At 40.2% G+C, this 20,079-nt stretch overlaps 2 protein-coding genes and 1 long non-coding RNA gene across 3 annotated transcripts; 2 read left to right on the top strand and 1 right to left on the bottom strand.

Moving 5' to 3' along the window:
* Positions 1-76: 76 nt before the first annotated feature.
* cdx4 (caudal type homeobox 4) lies at positions 77-9,320 on the top strand. The gene is made up of 3 exons (XM_019871280.1): positions 77-792; positions 7,916-8,061; positions 8,891-9,320. Exons 1-3 carry the CDS (start codon positions 309-311, stop codon positions 9,206-9,208), a joined length of 948 nt encoding a protein of 315 aa, XP_019726839.1. The 5' UTR covers positions 77-308; the 3' UTR covers positions 9,209-9,320.
* A 1,929-nt stretch (positions 9,321-11,249) lies between these two features.
* chic1 (cysteine-rich hydrophobic domain 1) lies at positions 11,250-17,978 on the top strand. Its single transcript, XM_019871282.1, has 6 exons — positions 11,250-11,432; positions 12,264-12,318; positions 14,431-14,586; positions 14,667-14,723; positions 15,407-15,466; positions 16,268-17,978. Exons 1-6 carry the CDS (start codon positions 11,305-11,307, stop codon positions 16,316-16,318), a joined length of 507 nt encoding a protein of 168 aa, XP_019726841.1. The 5' UTR covers positions 11,250-11,304; the 3' UTR covers positions 16,319-17,978.
* Positions 14,570-20,073, bottom strand: LOC109516589 (uncharacterized). The gene is made up of 3 exons (XR_002168363.1): positions 18,663-20,073; positions 15,800-15,929; positions 14,570-14,657 (listed from the first exon to the last, which is right to left on the bottom strand). It is a non-coding gene; the product is annotated as an uncharacterized LOC109516589 (long non-coding RNA).
* Positions 20,074-20,079: the final 6 nt, after the last annotated feature.

Genomic DNA, 20,079 nt, shown 5'->3' on the forward strand with positions numbered 1-20,079 from the left:
ATGGGTGGGTGGGTGTGTGTGTGGGGGGGTGTGGGGGAGACTTTCATTTGGATGCAAATGTAGAAGGGAGTTGACGTCAAGGCGGCTGGCTTGCAGACTTTTAGTGGTATCTTGTCATGCAGCAGCAAGCACATCATGTGAGAACACCAGCAACCTGCACGGACTACAACTAACAAAAAAAGGGGGGACCCCTATTTTGGACCACTTTCACGAGGATTCCCTTCTCTTTTTCCACCCCCCGCCCCCTTTCAAGCATGTGTCCTTAGACTCTTTCCAAGTCGAACCTCCTCGTAGCGTGAGCCAAAGCCATGTATGTGGGCTACCTTCTGGATAAAGAGAGCGGCATGTATCACCAAGGCCCCGTGCGACGATCCAGCATCAGCCTGCCCCCCCAAAACTTCGTGTCCTCGCCACAGTACCCCGACTTCAGCGGATACCACCACGTCCCCAACATGGACTCGCACGGCCACGGCCAGGCGGCGGGCGGTTGGGGGCCGTCGGCGTACGGAGCCTCCCGTGAGGACTGGAGCGCCTACGGCATGGTGCCCCCGAACACGCTGGCCACACCCGTCAACAACTCGTCGCCGGCGCAGGTGCCCTACTGCTCGGCCGAGTACACCCACATGCACCCGCCGCCCGCCTCCGCCCTCCTGCAGCCGCCGCCGCCCACGGACGACGGGAGCGGCGGCGGCGGCGGTGGCGGAGGCGGCGGGAGCGCGCATATGTCGCCCGACCGAGAAAGGCGCAACTCGTACCAGTGGATGAGCAAAACTGCGCAGTCCTCCTCCACAGGTGAGACACGCACCCAGAAAAAAAAAAATGCATCAATGAGCTGGGATTGAGAAAGAAAAGCACACGTGACAAAAAAAAGGGTTTGCAGCAAATTATGTTAGTCCTTTTTTTACACTCTTATAGCACGTGCCATTTTGATGTGGTTTTTTTGCACTTATCATCAGAGGAAGAGCCAACTCTTAAAGTTATTGTTCCCCTATGAAAGAAGGCATTTTACATTTTTAATGAGGAAGGGTATTTGGCTCTAAACATTTTTTTAAATTTGTTTTTCTATAAGAGTAAAATGACACTCTCCGAAGGCCCATGGAACCACATTTGGTTTCTATTTTTTTTTCTCTTAGAATATATTTTACATTCTTAAGAAGGCAAGGTATCACATTTGCCTCTGAAAAGTTATTTTCGACTCAAACGAGGAGTGTAATTTACTTTCTAAAGGACTACATTTGTTTCCTAGCAGTGATTTGCCTTTAATAAAATGTATCTTGTAACCTTAGCCAGAGGAAGCATATACTAATTTCTAAAAATTGTTTTCGCCTATTAAAGAGTGCATTTGACATTCTTAAGGGTACCATATTTGGAGCCTCACTGTGAACGTTTTTTTTGTAATAGAGAGTAAATGACACCCTGAATAGTCCTGAACCATATTTGGTTGCTAAAAGTCATTGATCCCTATTATAAGAGTGTGTTTTTGCCTTGTTAAAAAGCATGGCATTTTAGTTTATTAGCATGCAGTTTTTTTTTCTCTTGTTAAAGAGTTTACTTTTTAAATTTCACAAGACAAAGATCAATACTGTACATGGTTTCTGAAAGGCTTTGTTTCCTTATTCAACAGTGCATTTGACATTCTTCATTGGAAAAGTTACCATATTTGGTTCCAAACCTTGATCTCTCCTCCACACCCTTTCTTAAGAAAGCATACTTGATTGCAGAGTAATTTATTAAAACACACCCATAAAAGGGCACAAGTGAATTATTTCTCCCTTGTAAGGGTGTATTTTAATGATGTCCAGAACCATATTTGGTTCCCAAAATATATTTTCTCCCCAAAAATGCACCATGTATTTTAGGCCTTTAAAGGACCAATATTAGGTTATTAGTGCATTTTACACTCTTCATGGAGTAAAAGTACCATATTTGGTTCCTCACGGGGATTTTATACGCATTTAATAGTGTTCTTGATCCTTGGTAAGGTAGTCTACCGTATTTGGTTCCTAAATGTTATTTTCCCTTTAAGAGAAGTCAAGTCAAGTTTATTTTGTTTATGTCAGAGAAGTGTATTTTACAAATTGCAAAAGCAATAATGTATGCTACATACTTGGCTGATAAATGTTAATCTTGCCTGATTAAACTGTGCACGCCCTGAGTAGGACCCAAGGAACCACATTTCATTATTGAAAGATATATTTCCCGATCAAATTCTGCATGTAGTACCCTTAGAAGAGCAAGAATATACATACTGTACTGTATTAAGTTCTACTCAGTGATTTTTCTTTTATTAAAACAGGCCCTATACTCTCGCCTGCAGCTCCCTTACAAAAACATTCTTTTTTACTGAAAAGACAATGTCCCAAATTGCATCTGGTTCCTGCAGTCCTTTTGCCAATTTAAGAGAGAGGGAAGAGAATAAGGAAACTTTTTTTTTGTTTTGTTCCTGACTGTCATTTTTCCATGATGTGCATGAACAGAGGAAAGAAACCATATTTGGTTCCTAATAGCTATTTCCCCCCGCCCCCCTACGAACGTACATTTGACAAGTCATGCAAACCACATCCATTAGTTTTTGTCAATATTTTGGACTTATTATTAAATAGTGCATCCTACATTCTTAAAAGGGCAAGGAGCCATAGCTGGTTCCTAAAAGTTGCTCCCCACCTGTATTAAACAATGTATTTTTCCAAGGTTCATAATCCCACAGACTTTATTTGGCTCCTTTTCAGCAAAAGGCCCCAAATGAGGTGAGCTTGCTCCCAAGGATGTAAACTTACGCAAATAAATCAATTATTGGACATGAACTGTACATACAAATGTGTAATAAGCATTGCTAACAAAGAGCATGTATCAAAAAGCTAGTTGCAAGAACATGCGCCTGATTGACATCTTATAAAACAGTTTACTGTAGTCTCCACCAAGTTTTGGAACCAGACCATAAAACCATTTCCTCATTATTTTGAAGTTGTTGAAACATTTTTTTCTGACAAAAGATAAGAAATATCCATCCATCCATCCATCCATCCATTCTCTAATTGGCTTATTCTCACAAGGGTTGTAGGGGTGCTGGAGCCTATAGAAATATAAAAATGTATTTGGAAAAAGTAATTGTTCCAAAAGGAAATCATCTAAATGTGTTTTACATTTTTTTCTATTTCTATTCTGTCAGGAATATACCTCATCTTTTCATATGGAGAGATGATATGTCATATATATATATATATATATATATATATATTATTTTCTGACAAAAGATAAGAAATATCCATCCATCCATCCATCCATCCATTCTCTAATTCGCTTATTCTCACAAGGGTTGTAGGGGTGCTGGAGCCTATAGAAATATAAAAATGTATTTGGAAAAAGTAATTGTTCCAAAAGGAAATCATCTAAATGTGTTTTACATTTTTTTCTATTTCTATTCTGTCAGGAATATACCTCATCTTTTCATATGGAGAGATGATATGTCATATATATATATATATATATATATATATATATATATTATTTTCCCCCCCATGCATGTAAATACCTTGTAAGACTCTGTAGCAAATGGTTGATGATATTGCCATAAAAAATATTCGTTACTAGGATACTCTTGTGTTCTAGAATAAAGATGAAAAAAAACTTACTAATATAGTATTTAAAATAGTATTGAATGACTTATAAGTTAATGATATATATATAGAAAATAATACACCAGTACATGAGAATTATTCGAATTGTTGTTTCATCGTTACAATAATACATTTTTTTCTTTTTTTCTTAATCCCATCAAGTAATTTCCTACTTGAGTCATTGTAAATGAAACAAAATGTAGAATCAAATATTTGACATACAGGTTCACAGCATTTGGTTTTGTCAAATGATTGATTTGAATTGTATTCAAATCAATCTATATTCATTTAAAAAAAGAATAAATGTGTATTCTTAAACTAGTGAACTCAATTACATGGTTTTCATTCATTGTAAATAATCACGTAAATAAATCATAATCACATATATATCAGTCACGTAGATTACTCCATTCGACGTGCATTTGAATATTTTTATTATCTTTAAAACCACTGGTTTGAGTTGATTGTAATTCATTGCATCAAATAACAATTAATATTGAATTAATGATTATTTTGTGATTTAAATGACCTATTTTTTCCAAGCACATTTTGATTGCATTTTCTCGTTGTTGTTGTTTTTCCTTTAACTTCCTCATGGAATGACTTGTGTCGTCTGTCCGTTTTGACGATCAAAAGTGAGCCTTGAGCACCCCAAAAGAAGCTCTCCAAAGCAAACTCATGAATAATGAGGCAAATCAGCATATAGCGACGATGACCTGCAAGCAGTGGGAACGTGGCAACGTGACTGCGTGGGGCCCGGACCCGCGACGGGTCTTTTGCCTTGGCGGAGGTCACGAGGAAGAGGCGAAAAAGAGGGGGAGAAGAAGGCGCCAGGCTCAGCTTGTGTTCGGGCGTGGGAAGTCACGTGACGTGCTTGCGTGTTTGCCGTGTGCGCGCGGGTCACACCGCGAAGTGGAGCGGCGTGGCTGCAGCTTGTCGACACCTCGCCTCGCTTTGATATGCGGCCTCGCTTCCTCCTTCGAGGAGGGAGAGGCGCTTTTCGCACCTCTGAGGCGTGCGCGACACGTCATCATTACGTGCGTTACACTGCGTTACGTTACACGAGAGGGAGACACGCGTGGCATGGGTAGGAGAGGGATGGGGCGGGGGAGGGGGAGAATAAATTTTGGAGGTCCTTTTATTCATCCCATTAAGGGAATTCAGTCAAACGAAATGATTTGCAGGAACAGTAGATGACTATTTGAGTGAAAGTGAAGCGAAATAAAACTGGGGTTGGGAACACTGACAGTGCAAAGTACGAAAAGAGCAGTGTCGAGGAGGAACCAAGAAAAATCAATTTTGTGTTTTATTTTGGGGAGGGGGGAGGAAATAATATCAGTTGATATACGTCATAGTTCAGTTTCACATTGACATTGATCCTAATGGTAAAAAAAAAAAAAAAACAACATTGTATGAAAGATGATTTCATCAAATAAAACATCAGTGGAAAGCAAGTAGATGTGCAGTTGGCAGTAGAAGAGGCCACAAAACAACAATTGGTGGGTTTTGTATTCCCATGAACAACTTGAACATCTGGCCAAGTGAATGGAATGGAGCCCAACACCAAATTTAGCATTTCTTGCACGTTGTAAATTATTCACGGCCACAAATTGATATGACATGACCACAAAGTGCTGTTTCATTCGCATGTTATATCCAATTTGTAGCCACAACTTAATATTTCATGGCCACAAATTGCTATTGTGTGCATGTTATACTTAATTTGAAGCCACAAACCGCAGATAAAAAATGAGCCAAGGCAGACAGGACTCCAACTCACAAAACACGGGCAATTTCCTTGGGAACTCAAGTGTCTCATAAAAAAATGATTACCATACTAAAGTTGTCTTTGATTTAAAGCATTAATTATGGGGGGGGGGGGGGGTCAAGGAGCAGCTGCACTCCATTCATTTGAAAATGACTGTGCCGAAGAAAAGCTAAATATGAAATATATGATATCTAACCTTAAACAGTAAACACTTTTCTTGGCCCTGTATTTGGCTCCAGCCATCTTGCGTGAATGTCGTAGACTGGTTTTATCTGCTGGCTTGTGTATGTCTGTGTGTGTGTGTGTGTGTGTGTGTGTGCTGCAACAGTTCAGAAATCCTGGCGAAGGTGACTTGCAGGTCCACATCAAAGCGGACATTTGCGTATGTGGAGAGCAAAGAGCAGAGATGCGGATTTGATGCTGGAAACTGATAGGGCCGGTCCAGGCATGCCGACGGCCGGCCGCCTCATTCTGGTCCGACCAGGCCTGGCTGTCTATGTGCACTTTCCCAACATTTAGTGAACCCAGGCGCATATTTCCCTTGAGAAACATCTCACGACACACCAGCACACAAAATCTCTCTCTCTCTCTCTCTCTCTCTCTCTCTCTCTTTCTCTCTCTCTCTCTCCATAGATAGATCGATAGATATACATATATATTTCTGCCTTACTATGTTTGTGATGTACTGTATAAAATGCATATATACATAAATATGTGGGTGCATATACACAGTGGCTTGCAATGTTTTTTTGTTTTTTTTACCATTTGAGGCTTCAAACAAAGATATAGCATGTCATTTATTTTATGTGAAGAATGAACATCAAGTGGAACAAAATGGTGAAGTGGAACAAAATTCATATGATATGTTTGTTTTAAAAAAAAACAAAACAAACAAAACAAAACAAGAAAAGTGGGGCATGCCAAATGATTCGGCACCCCCCTGAGTCAATACTTTGTCAAAGCATCTTTTGCTACGATTCCAGCGGCAAGTGTGTTGGGGTATGTCTCTATCAGTTTTGCGCATCAACAGAGTGACATTTTTGTCCATTCTTCCTCGCAAAACAGCCCCAGCACAGGTAGATTAGACGGAGAGCATTTGTGAACAAGTGATGTTTCGGATCATGATCTTGTTGGAAGGTGGACCTCTGTCCCAGTCTCTGATCTATTGCGGACTCCAGCAGGTTTTCTTGGCCCTGTATTTGGCTCCAGTCATCTTGCCATCAATTCTAACCATCTTCCCTGTTCCTGCTGAAGAAAAACAGCTCCAGGCCATGATGCTGCCACGACTATGTTTGACAGTGAGGAGGATTGTGTGTTCAGGGTGATGCGCCGTGTTACTTTTACGCCAAACATAACGTTTTGCATTTTACATTTCGGTTTCATCTGACCAAGAAAGCACCATTTCCACATGTTAGTTGTGTCTCGCAGGTGGCTTGGCAAACTTCAACTGGGACTTTTTCTAGATTTCTTTGACAAATGGCTTTCGACTTGCCACTCTTCCATAAAGGCCACATTTGTGCAGTGTAGGGCTAATAGTTGATCTCTTGGCTACATCTTTGATCGGCACGCTCCTTGTTTGGGGTGAAAGTTTAGAGGGGCGGCCGGGTCTTGGTAGGTTTGGAGTGGTCTGTTCTCTCTCCGTTTTAATTCAATTGATCGAATGGTGCTCTGTGAGAAGCCTTTTCTGTTGCGTTGAGTTTAAAGCTTGTGAAATCTTTTCATATCCTAGTTCTGCTTTCAGCTTCTCCGCAATTTTACCTGCCTGGTAAGTTCCTTGGTCTTCATGAAGCTGTGTGCTTCCTAATAGTCTTTTAACAGACCTCTGAAACTATCACAGATATATGCTGAGACTCGATTGCACACAGATGGGCTATTTGTAATTTTCAGTCATTCATGTCAACATTGGATCATTCGAAATTCATGAGGGAATTTCTGGAGGGAGAATGAAAAATATCGCTCACCCCACTTTCAGTTTTTTTTTTTTTTTCAAAATAAAGTTGAAAGTACTGTATGAAATTTGTTCCAACTCACTACTGTGTCCCACTTGGTGTTATTCTTCTTCTTCAAAAAAAATCACATTTTCTATCTTTGTCTTAATCAATGAACCTGTCAATTATTTTGTCGATGACCCAATGAATCAGATGATTGAATGATTTTCATCCCTTTCTAATAAAATAGGACCTTATTTCAAATTGACAGTGCATAAAATGCACAAACACACATTAGAATTCAGTGACTGGTTTGGTCTGTAACATGACAGAAAAATCGTAAAATTATAACCTTTGTTTTCCAAAGTATAAGCAGATATTTACAAATGTCTTAATGGGAGAAAAAAGAAGCTAGCTACAAATGTCTTATTGGGGAAAAAAGAAGCTAGATAGCTAGCTGGACAGCGAGATTGATCGATAGCTAGCTAGCTCGCTAGCTAGATAGACGAAGAAACTGTATCATTTGCCACACAATAATAACAATGTTTCAGAATCCCGGCTCTATCAGAAATGCAAGTGCCTGTTTTTATTTTCCCATGAAGGGAAGACAAGGACGAAGGAGAAGTATCGGGTGGTGTACACGGACCACCAGCGGCTCGAGCTGGAAAAGGAGTTCCACTTCAACAGATACATCACCATTAGGAGGAAAGCCGAGCTGGCCGTCAACCTGGGCCTGTCCGAGAGACAGGTGGAACGCGCAACACACAAACAAGAAACAAACCTTGCATGTCCTAGTTGAGTCATGATGTCTGATTTCTTGAGTACCGCATCTTTCTCTGCATTCAAGACATATTGTGGTGCACCTGTGCTCCAATTAGTTTGTGAGAGATCTTTTTTTTTACATAGGTAAATGATAAAAAAAATAATATAACTGATGAGGAAAAATAGTAACACTAACTATATGAGGTAAAATAATAACACTATCTTTCTAGCATTTATCTCTCTCTCTCTCTCTCTCTCTCTCTCTCTCTCTCTCTCTCTCTCTCTCTCTCTCTCTCTATATATATATATATATATATATATGGTGAGATTTTTAATAACATTACGTTTCTCCTGTTATGTGCATTATACAGTAGGGTTAATAAAATCAATTAGAAATAAAATAAATAAAAATAAACAGGAAACACAGTATAATAAATAATAAATGAATAAGATCAAATTACATAAAAAATAAATTGCAATGAAATAATACAAGATAAAAAATACACTACTAAGCAAATGAAATACAATAAATTAAAATAACATTTAAAACATTAAAATATAAATACAACAATAAATGACAAAATCAAAAATTAACAATTAAAAATACTTAAACATTGATACAAAAATAAATGAATAAGTAAAATTAAATAACTAAAGAAAAAAATTAAAATATAGAAAAGAGTCGATAGTTAAAATAAAAATAAAATAACTATCATAAATCACAACTTTAAAAAAAAGTTAAAATAAAATAAAATAAAAACTTAGAATAATATAAGACAAAATAAAATACGTGTGTGTGTGTCTCTTGTTGGCAGGTGAAGATCTGGTTTCAGAACCGGCGCGCCAAGGAACGCAAGCTGATCAAGAAGAAGATGGGCCAGTCGGATGGCAGCGGGGGCTCCGTGCACAGCGACCCGGGTTCTGTCAGCCCTCTGCCGGTTCCGGGCTCGCTCAGTCCCACGGACATCCACGGCGCCCTGTATCCTGCCCCCCACCCTCACCCTCATGCCCATTCTCATCCTCATCCTCATCCTCACCCGCATCCCCACCCCCACCCTCAGCCCCCTCCAGCACAGGCCATGAGCACATTGCCGCCCATCAGGAATATACAGCAAGTGACTGTCAGCCAGTGACGTGGCACCAAACACATGGAACCAAATGGAGCACTCCGACACACTGCAGCAGGACTCTTCACACAATATGCTTGGCTTTTTTTTTTTTAATACAATAGTTCCATTACCTCAGGAGGAGGAGGAGGAGGATGGGGGGGAGGAGGAGGAAGAGGCAGGGGGACAGGGGGTTCCAACTTCCAAAACTTGACATTGTTTGTGAATTTTAATGAGATATAAATGTTTTTGGGTTGTAATGTCTTTGTGAAATATGAAAACTCAGGGAATAATCAATCATGTTAAATTTTCCAGTGTAAAAAAAAAAAAAATTATGTGGATGAGAATAGTATAGAATGGTGTTCTCTGGCAATGTTAACAATGTACATAAAATACTTTTTTGCAGAATTTGCCGAGTCGATCCATTACAAGAAATAATTTCATACACCTTGTTTAAAAAGTGGTAATTGCTACACACACATATACACACACACACACACACACACACACACACACACACACACACACACACGCAGTATACAGACATGTATACTGACCAATAGAATATGAACAAAATAACATTTTTGATGTTGAGCAGTTTTGGTCATCATTGTCTTCATTTGAGGATCAATTTTGTAATTTTGAGGAGCAATTTTTCACAGGTTAATCCCAGAGACCTCAAGGAAAGGTTTTATTAAACACAAAAAATATTGGACAATGCAACAAATGGACAATTGTTTTTCTTTTTTTTACAAAAAGCATTTTTTTAACTTAAAGTCTCATTGCAACAAACTCATTTGTTGTGTAAGAACACTTTAAGTGGGGGAATATCCAACAAATGTAAATTTCAGTTTTACTTCAGTAGTTCTGAATAGGTTTTATAGTTTTTGGTAAAGCGAAATTGAAAAAAAGATAAGATCTACTGGAATGTAATGTGAGAAAACTGGTTTTGCAGACCTCCAAGGTAAAAAGAAAAACTTATTCACAGTCATGGATATTATTACTGACTTCGGGATGACTCTAAAAAACATGCTTAGCCACACTATACTGGACAGCTGAAGTTAGTTGCTAACTGTGGTGTAGGGAGCATCAACCTTTTCTCAATCTCCAACCATCCAAACATCAGTCAATCCTTGGGGAGCTTTTTGGGAATGTCTTGAAACTTAAAAATCTTTGATTTTCAGTTTTGTGATTCAATGTATTTGGAATATGAACATTTTTATTTTCTAAACATATGTTAATTAAAGGAACCTAAATGAAACCCATCCTAAATGGAACCCAGTGCAAAAAATCTCCATATATATATATATATATATATATATCCATCCATTTTCCGATCCGCTTTATCCTTATATAAATCCTCGTCTCATCCCTCGAGGTGTCCGTCCCCCATTCAGCTCGGGTCCTCTACCAGAGGCCAGGAAGCTTGAGAACATTTGGTCATCAGTAATGTTAATGATGGGCATTATACACTGTAATTTGAAAAATGTATATGCATAGTTTCTTTTTAAATACAGCAGAGGTCTCCATAGAGGACTCCTATTTCTCAATGAGTAACGTTTACTTATTGGGGTTATTTTCAGTGAAAATTGTGATGTTAAATATGGGTACACCTAACAAATTAGGCCCTGTTAAGTCAATTGAATCCTGCACCTTGCAAGCCCCATATAATAAATGTGTTCAAGAAATATTAATCATTGTAAATGGAGTGCTTGGGTCAGAGGGTCAAAACACTTGGGATTATTTATGACACCTCTGTCTTTTCACTCAAATATGTCCAGTAGTTCGAGAAAAAACAAATATGTACACTTAGAAAACTTTTCTAAATCCATTAACAGCAAATGTCATTGATAGGCGTATATCTGCCGATATGACATACAGTATTAATTGGCATTATAAATAATATATGGACAATTTGTATGTATGATATAGCATTATAAAGATTAAAATTCAGTCGATCCCTCTGGTTTACTGTAATACCAATCCTGCTGTCATTTAATGAACACATTTCATGATTAGAATGGTAAATGTTAACGCCTCTCCCCTGCGTGCTCGCTCTCGTGCTCGTACGTCCAGGCGTGCGCGCGCGGCTCACGAGTGACGTCACGTCTCGCTGCCACAACATGGCGGACTTTGATACCATTTACGAGTTAGAAGACGACGACGAAGACGAACGTGTCGTCATTGAGGAGTGCTTATCCAGATACTGCCCGGATCCCGTCGTGATGCGCGGCGCCGGACACATCACAGTGTAAATGTTTTTCTTTCTTGCGCATGTTTCGTTACGGTGTCGTGTTTTGTTGCGGTCACTTTTGCATCTCGTAGCTTGTGCAGCTGCTAGGTAGCCAAGTAGCTCACTTGGTAAACAAGAATTGTCCCTCGGGGTGTTGTTAAGACACGAAACGAGCGTCTCCAGCACCTTGCGTCACCATGGCAACCGATAACTTGACGCTGTTCTATGGTGTGGTCCGGTCGACCTAGGACGTTGTAGACAGTGGGTGACGTGATGTGACGTTAGCAAACGAGCTCACTGACAGCCAAGTCAGTCACGCGTTTAACTTGGACTTCAAGTTGATGTTATTTCAGTCGTATCCAAGCGTGATTGATGTCAGTGTTTACATTGAGGTCTAGCGTCAAGCTGTGGAGCTTCGTCGTTTGTTGTGACGTCAGCTGTTACTACGCTAACTGCGTTCGCTGTCGAAGCCTATCAACATTATTTACGTTATCTTAATAGTTGCATTTTTTTAAATGACTTATTGTATAATATACATATTTTAATTTCATTATTTTATTTTATAGAATTTTGTTTGAATATTTAATTTTTTATTTCTGAAATAGCCTTTTAATTTATTTCATGTCTCATTAGTGACATGATTGCACTATTTATTTTTTTATTACTATTTTCATAGAATATTATTCTTAAACAGTATTTGTATTTTGAGGCATTTTTTTCCCTCTTGAATATATTGACCTATTTGTACAGAAGAGAGCATTTTAATTTATTCTTTATGGATGCCAAAAAGAAGACACTCTTGATTGTACTTTCATAATGTTCATTATCCCCGTGTTTGTGTTTGTGCAGGTTCGGGCTGAGCAACAGATTCGATAGCGAGTTCCCGTCCATTCTCACGGGAAAGGTACATTTGCACGTTTGGACTTTTCTTGCACTTTCCACTCACTTCCAGTTGAACAATTAAAAGGCCCAGCGCTTCTTTTGTCTTCCCCATTCAAACGTCCTCGCCAGCGGATTGGTCGCATCCACGCTGGCCCCGTCAATGAGTAAGCCGCCGCCAGGGGGGGCCAGGCCGGTCGTGTCCGCGGGTCCGACTCCAGGTGACGAAATAATGTGAGGGCGAGAAGAAAAGGGTCCGTTTCCTGGGTCAGACGCAAGAGCACAAAAAGGCTGCAGGGCCGCGTGCGGGGCTGAGGGAAGTGCGGGGCAATAAAGCGCACCTCCGGCATTGTGAGACCGGCCGACATGTGATGGAGGAGCTCACAATTATGATGATTGAAGGGTGCGCATCAGGCCCTGCTGGGCTTTATTCCCAGCTCTTTGCTTGTTTGCAAAGAGACCTTTGCATCCTGTCATAAAAGATTACGACCCCCTTTTATGGCGTACAGACTCGGGGCCAGGAATGAGCAATCCATTCAGCTCGGCTCTGACCAAACCGCCCGCCCGCCCGCCACAGCCACAGGCCGCGCTTCTGCTGCTTATCTTGTCCTTTGAGGCCTTTGACACGCGCTTGCAAGGCCAGGGACAACATTGCGAGATGGCATCTGTGCAGAAAATGTAACTTTCCAGTACTGTTGAGATACTGAAAGTGTATTCAGAGACATCACAGAGCGTGATAGTATCAACGTCCAATATATTGGGGTTGATCATTCTCTATATCGTAGATTTCAAGTGACCATTAAAAAAAAAAAAAAAAAAAAAACGATTTTTACAGCACACTTGTTGAGACCCAATTTACAGCTGCGTGCTTTTAAAATATGCCAGGCAGCACTGAGCTGGACTGTAAGAAATGCAGCAGCATTAAGAGCAAGAAAAGGCAGAGAAAGTCCATCCATTTTCTCAACCGCTTATCCTCACTAGGGCGTCGTTCCCAAAGATCACAAAGAATCTTATTACCCTAATAGGATCGTCGCCTAGAGTCATATTTAAACCTTTTTGGGGAAAACAAGGAAAAAACAAATTCCTCAAACAAGAGTCAAATTGGCCTCGATTAACCTTTGCAGTTTGCCACAACCTGGGTGACTTGAGAATTTACACTGCCGAAGGAAAAATACACAATTTTTAGTAAAGACATTGGTATTCTTTTGAGCTTGTGACACTAATTTAAAACGACTTAAGCATTTATGCCATTAGGCCAACAAAATGCACCTCTGAGTATCATTATGTGCTCTCTTTGTATGTGTTCCGGCTCCATGTGTGTAGTTGTTGTTTAAAGCTTTGGAATTTTAGCAAGATTTTTTTTTCTGTTTCACCAGTTCAGGATGTTTTGCATTATATGTTAGCATTAAGCTAATAGACCCGTGTAAAATTTTTTTACATGATATCATTGGACATTTTGGTGATGTCAGTTTTCATTTGTGTCAGTTTTACAGTAAAACTCAACTGGGCACAACATCAGCTTTTTTTTTGAGAGCTGTACCAGTCCTTTCACTTTCTGTGATGTTTCAAGTGATGCTATATGATAGACTCCATTTTTTTGACAGCAAGAGTGACAACAGGCGTGAAAACATACTTGTTTTGTAATGTGTTTTAATGTGTGGTTGGGGTGAACTATTAAAAAAAAAGTTTTATATGGGACACTGACACTCGAGTGGGCTTTTTTTGTCATTTTGTAAGACGAATTTAGAGTTGTAAACTATGGCTGCAATAAAACCTCGGGGATTTATATCATGGGTGCTGATTTCCTTATCTATCAGTATTTAATAATTGAATAAATATGGCTGAACAATTTGGAAAAATAATTGTGTACGCTCAATTATTGCAATTAAATATCTAATTATTTTACCATGTATTTTTGAACAAACAAGATATAAAATTAATCTATATTACAATAATCAGTATCAGATGATACGTAAATGTTTTGGTCCTGTAGGCTAGGCTTTCTTGGAAACTAGACTAAAGTCCAACGTGGAACTTCTATAGTTGTAAAATTGCAAGTACAATAATGGACGTCTCCTACATGACCCAATTTGGAAGTGAAGTAAATCTTATTGCTCTCACATTTGTTTGGTCACAGGTGGCGCCGGAGGAGTTCCGCTCCAGCGTAGGTCGCGTCAACGCCTGCCTGAGGAAGAACGTGCCAGTCAACGTCAAGTGGCTGCTGTGCGGGTGTCTCTGTTGCTGCTGCACGGCCGGATGCAGCCTGTGGCCCGTCATATGTCTCAACAAGAGGGTCAGACGAGAGACAAAATACCAGAGTGTCCCGAACAAGGCTTTTCTTTCTGGATTCATTGGTGTTTTCTCCTATCGCAGACAAGAAGGTCCATTCACAAGTTGTTAGAATGGGAGAACAACAGATTGTACCATAAGGTATCTTAACTTCCCTGTCTGTCTGTATCTCACTCTGTATGTCTGTTGGTCGGTTGTTTGTCTCACTATGTAGGTCTCTTTTTGTCTTTGTTTCTCCGTCTGTCTGTTTCTCTGTGATTGTCTTGCTGTTTCTGTCTTGCTGTTTCTGGGTTTTCCTGTCTCTTTTTCATCTCTTTGTAACTGTCTGTCTCTTCCTCTGTCTCTCATTTTGTCTGTCACTGTCTGTCTCCCTATCTTTGTTTGTCTCTCGCTTTTAACTGTCTCTCTCTGTGCGTCTCTCCCCAGTCTGTGTCTGTCACAGTTTCTAGCCATGTGAATGTCTGTCATTCTCTCTGTCTTACTGTGTCTGTCGGTCTTTCTCTGTGAATGTCTGTTTCTTTGACTTTGTCTCTCAGTTTGTTGGTCTGTGTCTCTCTTGAGTTGTCTGTCGCTGTGTTCCTCTCTCAGTCTGGCTTTCTCTGTTTCTCTGTATCTGTCAATCTCTTTGCCTATTTGGTTGTCTGTCTGTGTCTGTCAGTCTGTCTGAAGCATTTTTTTGTGTGTGTTTGCGTGTGTGTGCGCGCGCGTGGACATAAAGCCCTTCAGCATGTCTGACCACAGTTTGACCTCACACACGCCAGACAGCCCTGCTGTCTGTGCGTGTGTGTTTACTGCGTGTTATTGATTTGGTCTTTTCTGTTCAGCTGGGCCTGCACTGGAAGCTGAGTAAAAGAAAATGTGAGAGCAGCAACATGATGGAATATGTAAGTAGGAGTAAGCACAGCATCTACTGGTCACATCATGTTCACCAGGCATGTGTTCATCCTTTACTCCCAACAGTGAGTTATCTCCATTTAATCAATTGTAACATTCACTGTTAAAAACACTGCCAAATCGATTAACTATAGAAGGGTCTTTTTAACATAACTGACTAAACTTTATATCATACCAAGGCTACACAGTAGCATCTTATTAAAACAAGACCATACCGCTTTGTAAAATGACACTCATATTTAACACCACTAACAACAATAACAAATTGCCCCCCCCCCCCCTCTCTGACTTGTAGTATGGGACCCTGTGATCAGTGAGCTTACTTAGCACAGTTCTCTCGGGCAGCAGTCCAGTGCCCAATCTCTTTTGCACCATGGATGGCTTTTGTGTAAGGACACATATTGACGGTCCGTCGAAGCTGCGGCGCAGCGACAAGTCTTGCCGGCGGCCCTCCTGCAACAAGTTAGCTATAAATGACAGCGCATGGTAAAATCCGTTTTGCGCAAGCTATACTTGGTCAAACTTGGAAACAAAAAAATGTACAATATTTCCAAAAAAAAAGTACGGTCAAGACTTTTAAAAGTCAGCATCAACAATATATTTAGGCCCACATGAAGCCACCTCTGACTATAAAGTTGCTGTTGACCAATATATTTGGGTCATCTCCTGTGGTAAACCAGATTCTCTCACGACATCACGGTGCCACTGACCTACAGTGCACTAATTACAATCAAGTGTCAACTGTTAATAAATGAAAGTAACATGATTTTCTTGTTTGTGTGTGTACAAAGGTGATTCTTATAGAATTCTTACCCAAGTATCCAATCTTGAGACCAGACTGAAGATGCAACCTGCACCCCCTGTTCTACTTCAGTGCCTTGTCAGAATGAAAAATCAGCCCCCCACCCCCCCGTGCAGCTGTACACGGAACTTTTGCCACTGTCACTTTGCTTTTGAGCGCATTTTGCACAGCTAGTGAGTCATGCCCCCCCCCCCAATGTTGCACCCCTGTTTCATGATGGGGTAAAAACTCATGAAAGTGCATTTATACCCCCAGCAGAGGACATGGTGTCCTTGTTTCTTTTTTAGAGTAGAAAATGGAAGGTTTATCCAATGCCGTGCTGGCTTTTCGCTGTATAAATCCACGTCTTGGCAAGTTTCCTTCCTTCTGTGTAAATAGTTAACTTCATGTCCATTGTTTACATATTAGCTGTTTATTTGTTGTTGTTGCCAATGAATTGCTGTACAATAGTTTTTCCGAGTTCGTGCGGACCTGTTTACCTTGTAAGCCATATACAGCATATGTAGTTCGAGAGAACATAATCTAATGCGTGCCACAGTGTTGAAACTGTCATGTTTGCCAAGAAGGAAGATTGGAATCCTTCATGTGTGTCATTATTTGTTTTTGTTGAGTTCGCGGGTGTCAAAGTCGAGGCCCAGGGGCTGGAGAGGTCACACTAAAGCAAGAGAGTTTTTTTTTCTAAAATGGATTTGTTGTTTACATCCGAGCAGAAAATCGAATGCAAAATGCTTTTCCTACCAGCGTTTGTTTTCACCCAATTCCTTGGATAATAGTTGCTAAAAATCTGAAGAATTAGTGTAAATACAATAATTTGGTGATGTGATATGATTTTTAAAAAAAATGTGAGCATTGCAAAGATGTGTTTTTATGGTCATTTAAATTTTGGAAATATTCCACATAAGAAGCGTTCCATGGGAAGTAGGGGTCATTTAAAGGAAATGTGTCATGTTCAAGCCTAAATATTTTTATCCTAAGCAGGTAGTTCTTGCCCGCATGTGAGGGCATTATAGCACCTTAAAAGCGGAAGTTAAAAACATGTCTTGGCCATAATATGGTTTACGTGACCCCACAAGTCTAAACACAGTATGCTGGGTAATATTGCTTTGGTGGAATAAGAATTCAAAAGGGTGAAAACTCACCCGTTGTCTCAGGGTGGAGTCATTTTGACCTTATACTGCCCTCTGCTGTCGACTGGAATTGAGGTCACAGTGCCCTTGGGCTCACATTACAAACATGGAGACTCACCTGTTTTCTGGGTTGGGCCACATTTGGTTTACTTGTAATTGGGCCACTTTTAAGTCAAGGTACTATGTGAAAATTCCTGTACAAAGTTCCCACTGTTGAAAAGGTCCAGAATTTTGCAACCCTAGTTTTCATCGTCATACTGGCCGCTCGGAGGAAAACTATGACTTCAACTTGGCTCATGATGCAAACCGAGTTTATGGCCTCTGGTTTCGTTTGATCTCAACATGCTGTCATTTTAGCGTCTGCTACTTGGTAAAGCAGCAGATGGTAGTTCTTTGTTATCCTCTTCCATGGCGGCATCCATTTATACTAACTCGAGTGCCTCTCCCACAGTTGAACCACATACCCGCAGGCTGAAATTGTGTCCTGTTACCATTTCTTCTAAATGTTTACCCAGATTACCCCCCCCGCCCCCTCCTTTTACAAAAAAACAAATAAAACTCATTTGGACTTTTCATGTGTTGTCAATTGTCTCTGCTCTACAAAACACGCCTCGTCCAAATCTTGTTAGGCAAGTCTTGGCAGTAGAATCGTTAACTTTAACAAGACGGCCCGCAATTATTTGAACACGTGTAAAAGTCAAGTAGCAGTAGTAACAGAATAACCGGCCGATGGACCTCAAAATAAGTCAAGCTTAGAGCCACAAGTGTCCCTTTTATGGTCCTTTGTTTAATTGTTTCCACCGTCGTCTGGCCCACTGGCCTGCAGCGCAATCCCGCCAACATCAAGAAGATAAGAAAGTGCAACATTTACTGTCATCCAAACCCATAACTACATTTATAGGTAATAAACAGTTACATTATACAACACTTTCTGCTCATTTGGGACGAACAGAACATGAGCAGGAAACGTTTAACAGTAGGCGTTTCTGTCCACTAGGGGTCAGTCTGTACAATAAGTTGAACAATTTTTTTGGACTGTTGACCAGCCAATGCAAAGCCCTTTGGGCATTTTGTCCATGTTTTTAAACCTTTCATGCGCCCTGTAACCTGATAACATGATAAGCCATCCATTATAGTAACCGCTGTCCCTGAAAGGGTTAAAATTCATTTTAAGACTTCATGTACCAATACACTCATCGACTGGCCTAGTTATTCTAGCCAGGCTCTTGAGGTGGAGTCAAAATAATACCAAATTACCTTATTAGTGTTTGTGTAGCATAATTCACTGTTCAAAGTGAGACTGCGGCCTTCGATTCCTAAAAAGGAGACAGACTATCAGTGTTCCCTAAACTTTTATACATGAAATATTTGATAGTTGCATTTGACAAGACAGCCCATTGATGATGTACCCTCTCCACCACCCAGCCCTCCCCCCAAAAAATCAAGCTGTTGATGATTCCAGTTTACGCAAAATAAGAGCATTTTGTTCGCTTACTCTACCCAATTTAAACCAAACCACGACCTTGAAACCCAAGTACCGTACATACCGAACCGCGATCGTGTTGAGTGCCGTTATTCCGGGTCGTGCCGATTACAAATTTGTGTTGTCGCCGTTATGAAACAAAACAGGATTAACATCCCGCGCTCTAGTCAATAAACGACTACCAGTTACTGTCGTGCTTTTTATTGTATCCAAAGAGATGACAGTGAAGAGTGGCCCAGTGCGCAACTGAAACAAAGCCAGTCTGAAGTGAAAATTCTGAATCGACATAAGACATAACCAAGGAAGGGGGATGGGCTGTTAAGGGGGGCATTTTTTGGAGGGCAAATTTACATTCAAGCGAGCCACCTATCAATAAGTGACCATTTGCAGGTGCATTTCAACTATTCATATGGTAGAAACGTCCCTTTAAGTAGCTGAACTCCTGTCACACTCATAATGCAAATTCATTAAACACAGAGGACACAGAATTTTCAGAAGGCCAATTCTTAACCTCGACATTAAAAATGATGCAGAATTTGGGGTTTTCAAAACAATAATCTTCAAAATTAAAAACAATAAAATCAGGAAAAAAAACCCTCTTCGCATCAAGTGAATCTATATACAGTAATGGCTGTTTCACCTTTTTTTTTTTTAAACTAAATAAATGACTTTATTGAGATGTAGCCATAAATGTAAATAAATCCAAAGGAATGGACAAAACAGTGTTAAGGCGACAACATCACAATTTAGATGGCATAAAGACACAAACATGTACATGGGAAATGGAGAACTGCATTGTCAGGAACCTTTAAAGTCAAGACCCCCAAAGTGGCTCGAGCATCCCCCACCCCATCTAAAAGAAGCATTCACTGTGATGGCTTTGAAAAAAAAGTGCAGTAAAAGTGGACAAAGGACACTTTGGTCACTACAGTCAGGAGTCGTTTGGATTTGGTCACGAGCAGCCAACATAAATCTTTCATCGCAACAGTCTAGTGTGTATTTGCGTCTTTCTTCCAATCAAAAAAACAAAACAAACAAAAAACAAAAATGAAAAACACACACACACAATAAAATGTGCTCAAAATAATTCAACGTCCTCCAAGTTGGTGGACATTGTTGCTGATTGCCATCACATTTTCACCCTGGTCAAACTTAAACATGTACAAACAGGGTCTGACCCCCCCCCCCCCC

This window comes from Hippocampus comes, unplaced genomic scaffold (assembly GCF_001891065.2).
Source record: "Hippocampus comes isolate QL1 unplaced genomic scaffold, H_comes_QL1_v1.1 scaffold83, whole genome shotgun sequence".
Classification (NCBI taxonomy): domain Eukaryota; kingdom Metazoa; phylum Chordata; class Actinopteri; order Syngnathiformes; family Syngnathidae; genus Hippocampus; species Hippocampus comes.

Excerpts from the sequence above, each read along its gene's own strand:
- cdx4 (XM_019871280.1), top strand. The coding sequence starts at position 309 with ATGTATGTGGGCTACCTTCTGGATAAAGAGAGCGGCATGTATCACCAA. Across the intron at positions 793-7,915 it reads TGCGCAGTCCTCCTCCACAG|GGAAGACAAGGACGAAGGAG; the intron begins GTGAGACACGCA and ends TTTCCCATGAAG. Across the intron at positions 8,062-8,890 it reads TGGGCCTGTCCGAGAGACAG|GTGAAGATCTGGTTTCAGAA; the intron begins GTGGAACGCGCA and ends TCTTGTTGGCAG.
- chic1 (XM_019871282.1), top strand. The coding sequence starts at position 11,305 with ATGGCGGACTTTGATACCATTTACGAGTTAGAAGACGACGACGAAGAC. Across the intron at positions 12,319-14,430 it reads CGTCCATTCTCACGGGAAAG|GTGGCGCCGGAGGAGTTCCG; the intron begins GTACATTTGCAC and ends GTTTGGTCACAG. Across the intron at positions 14,587-14,666 it reads TCATATGTCTCAACAAGAGG|ACAAGAAGGTCCATTCACAA; the intron begins GTCAGACGAGAG and ends CTCCTATCGCAG.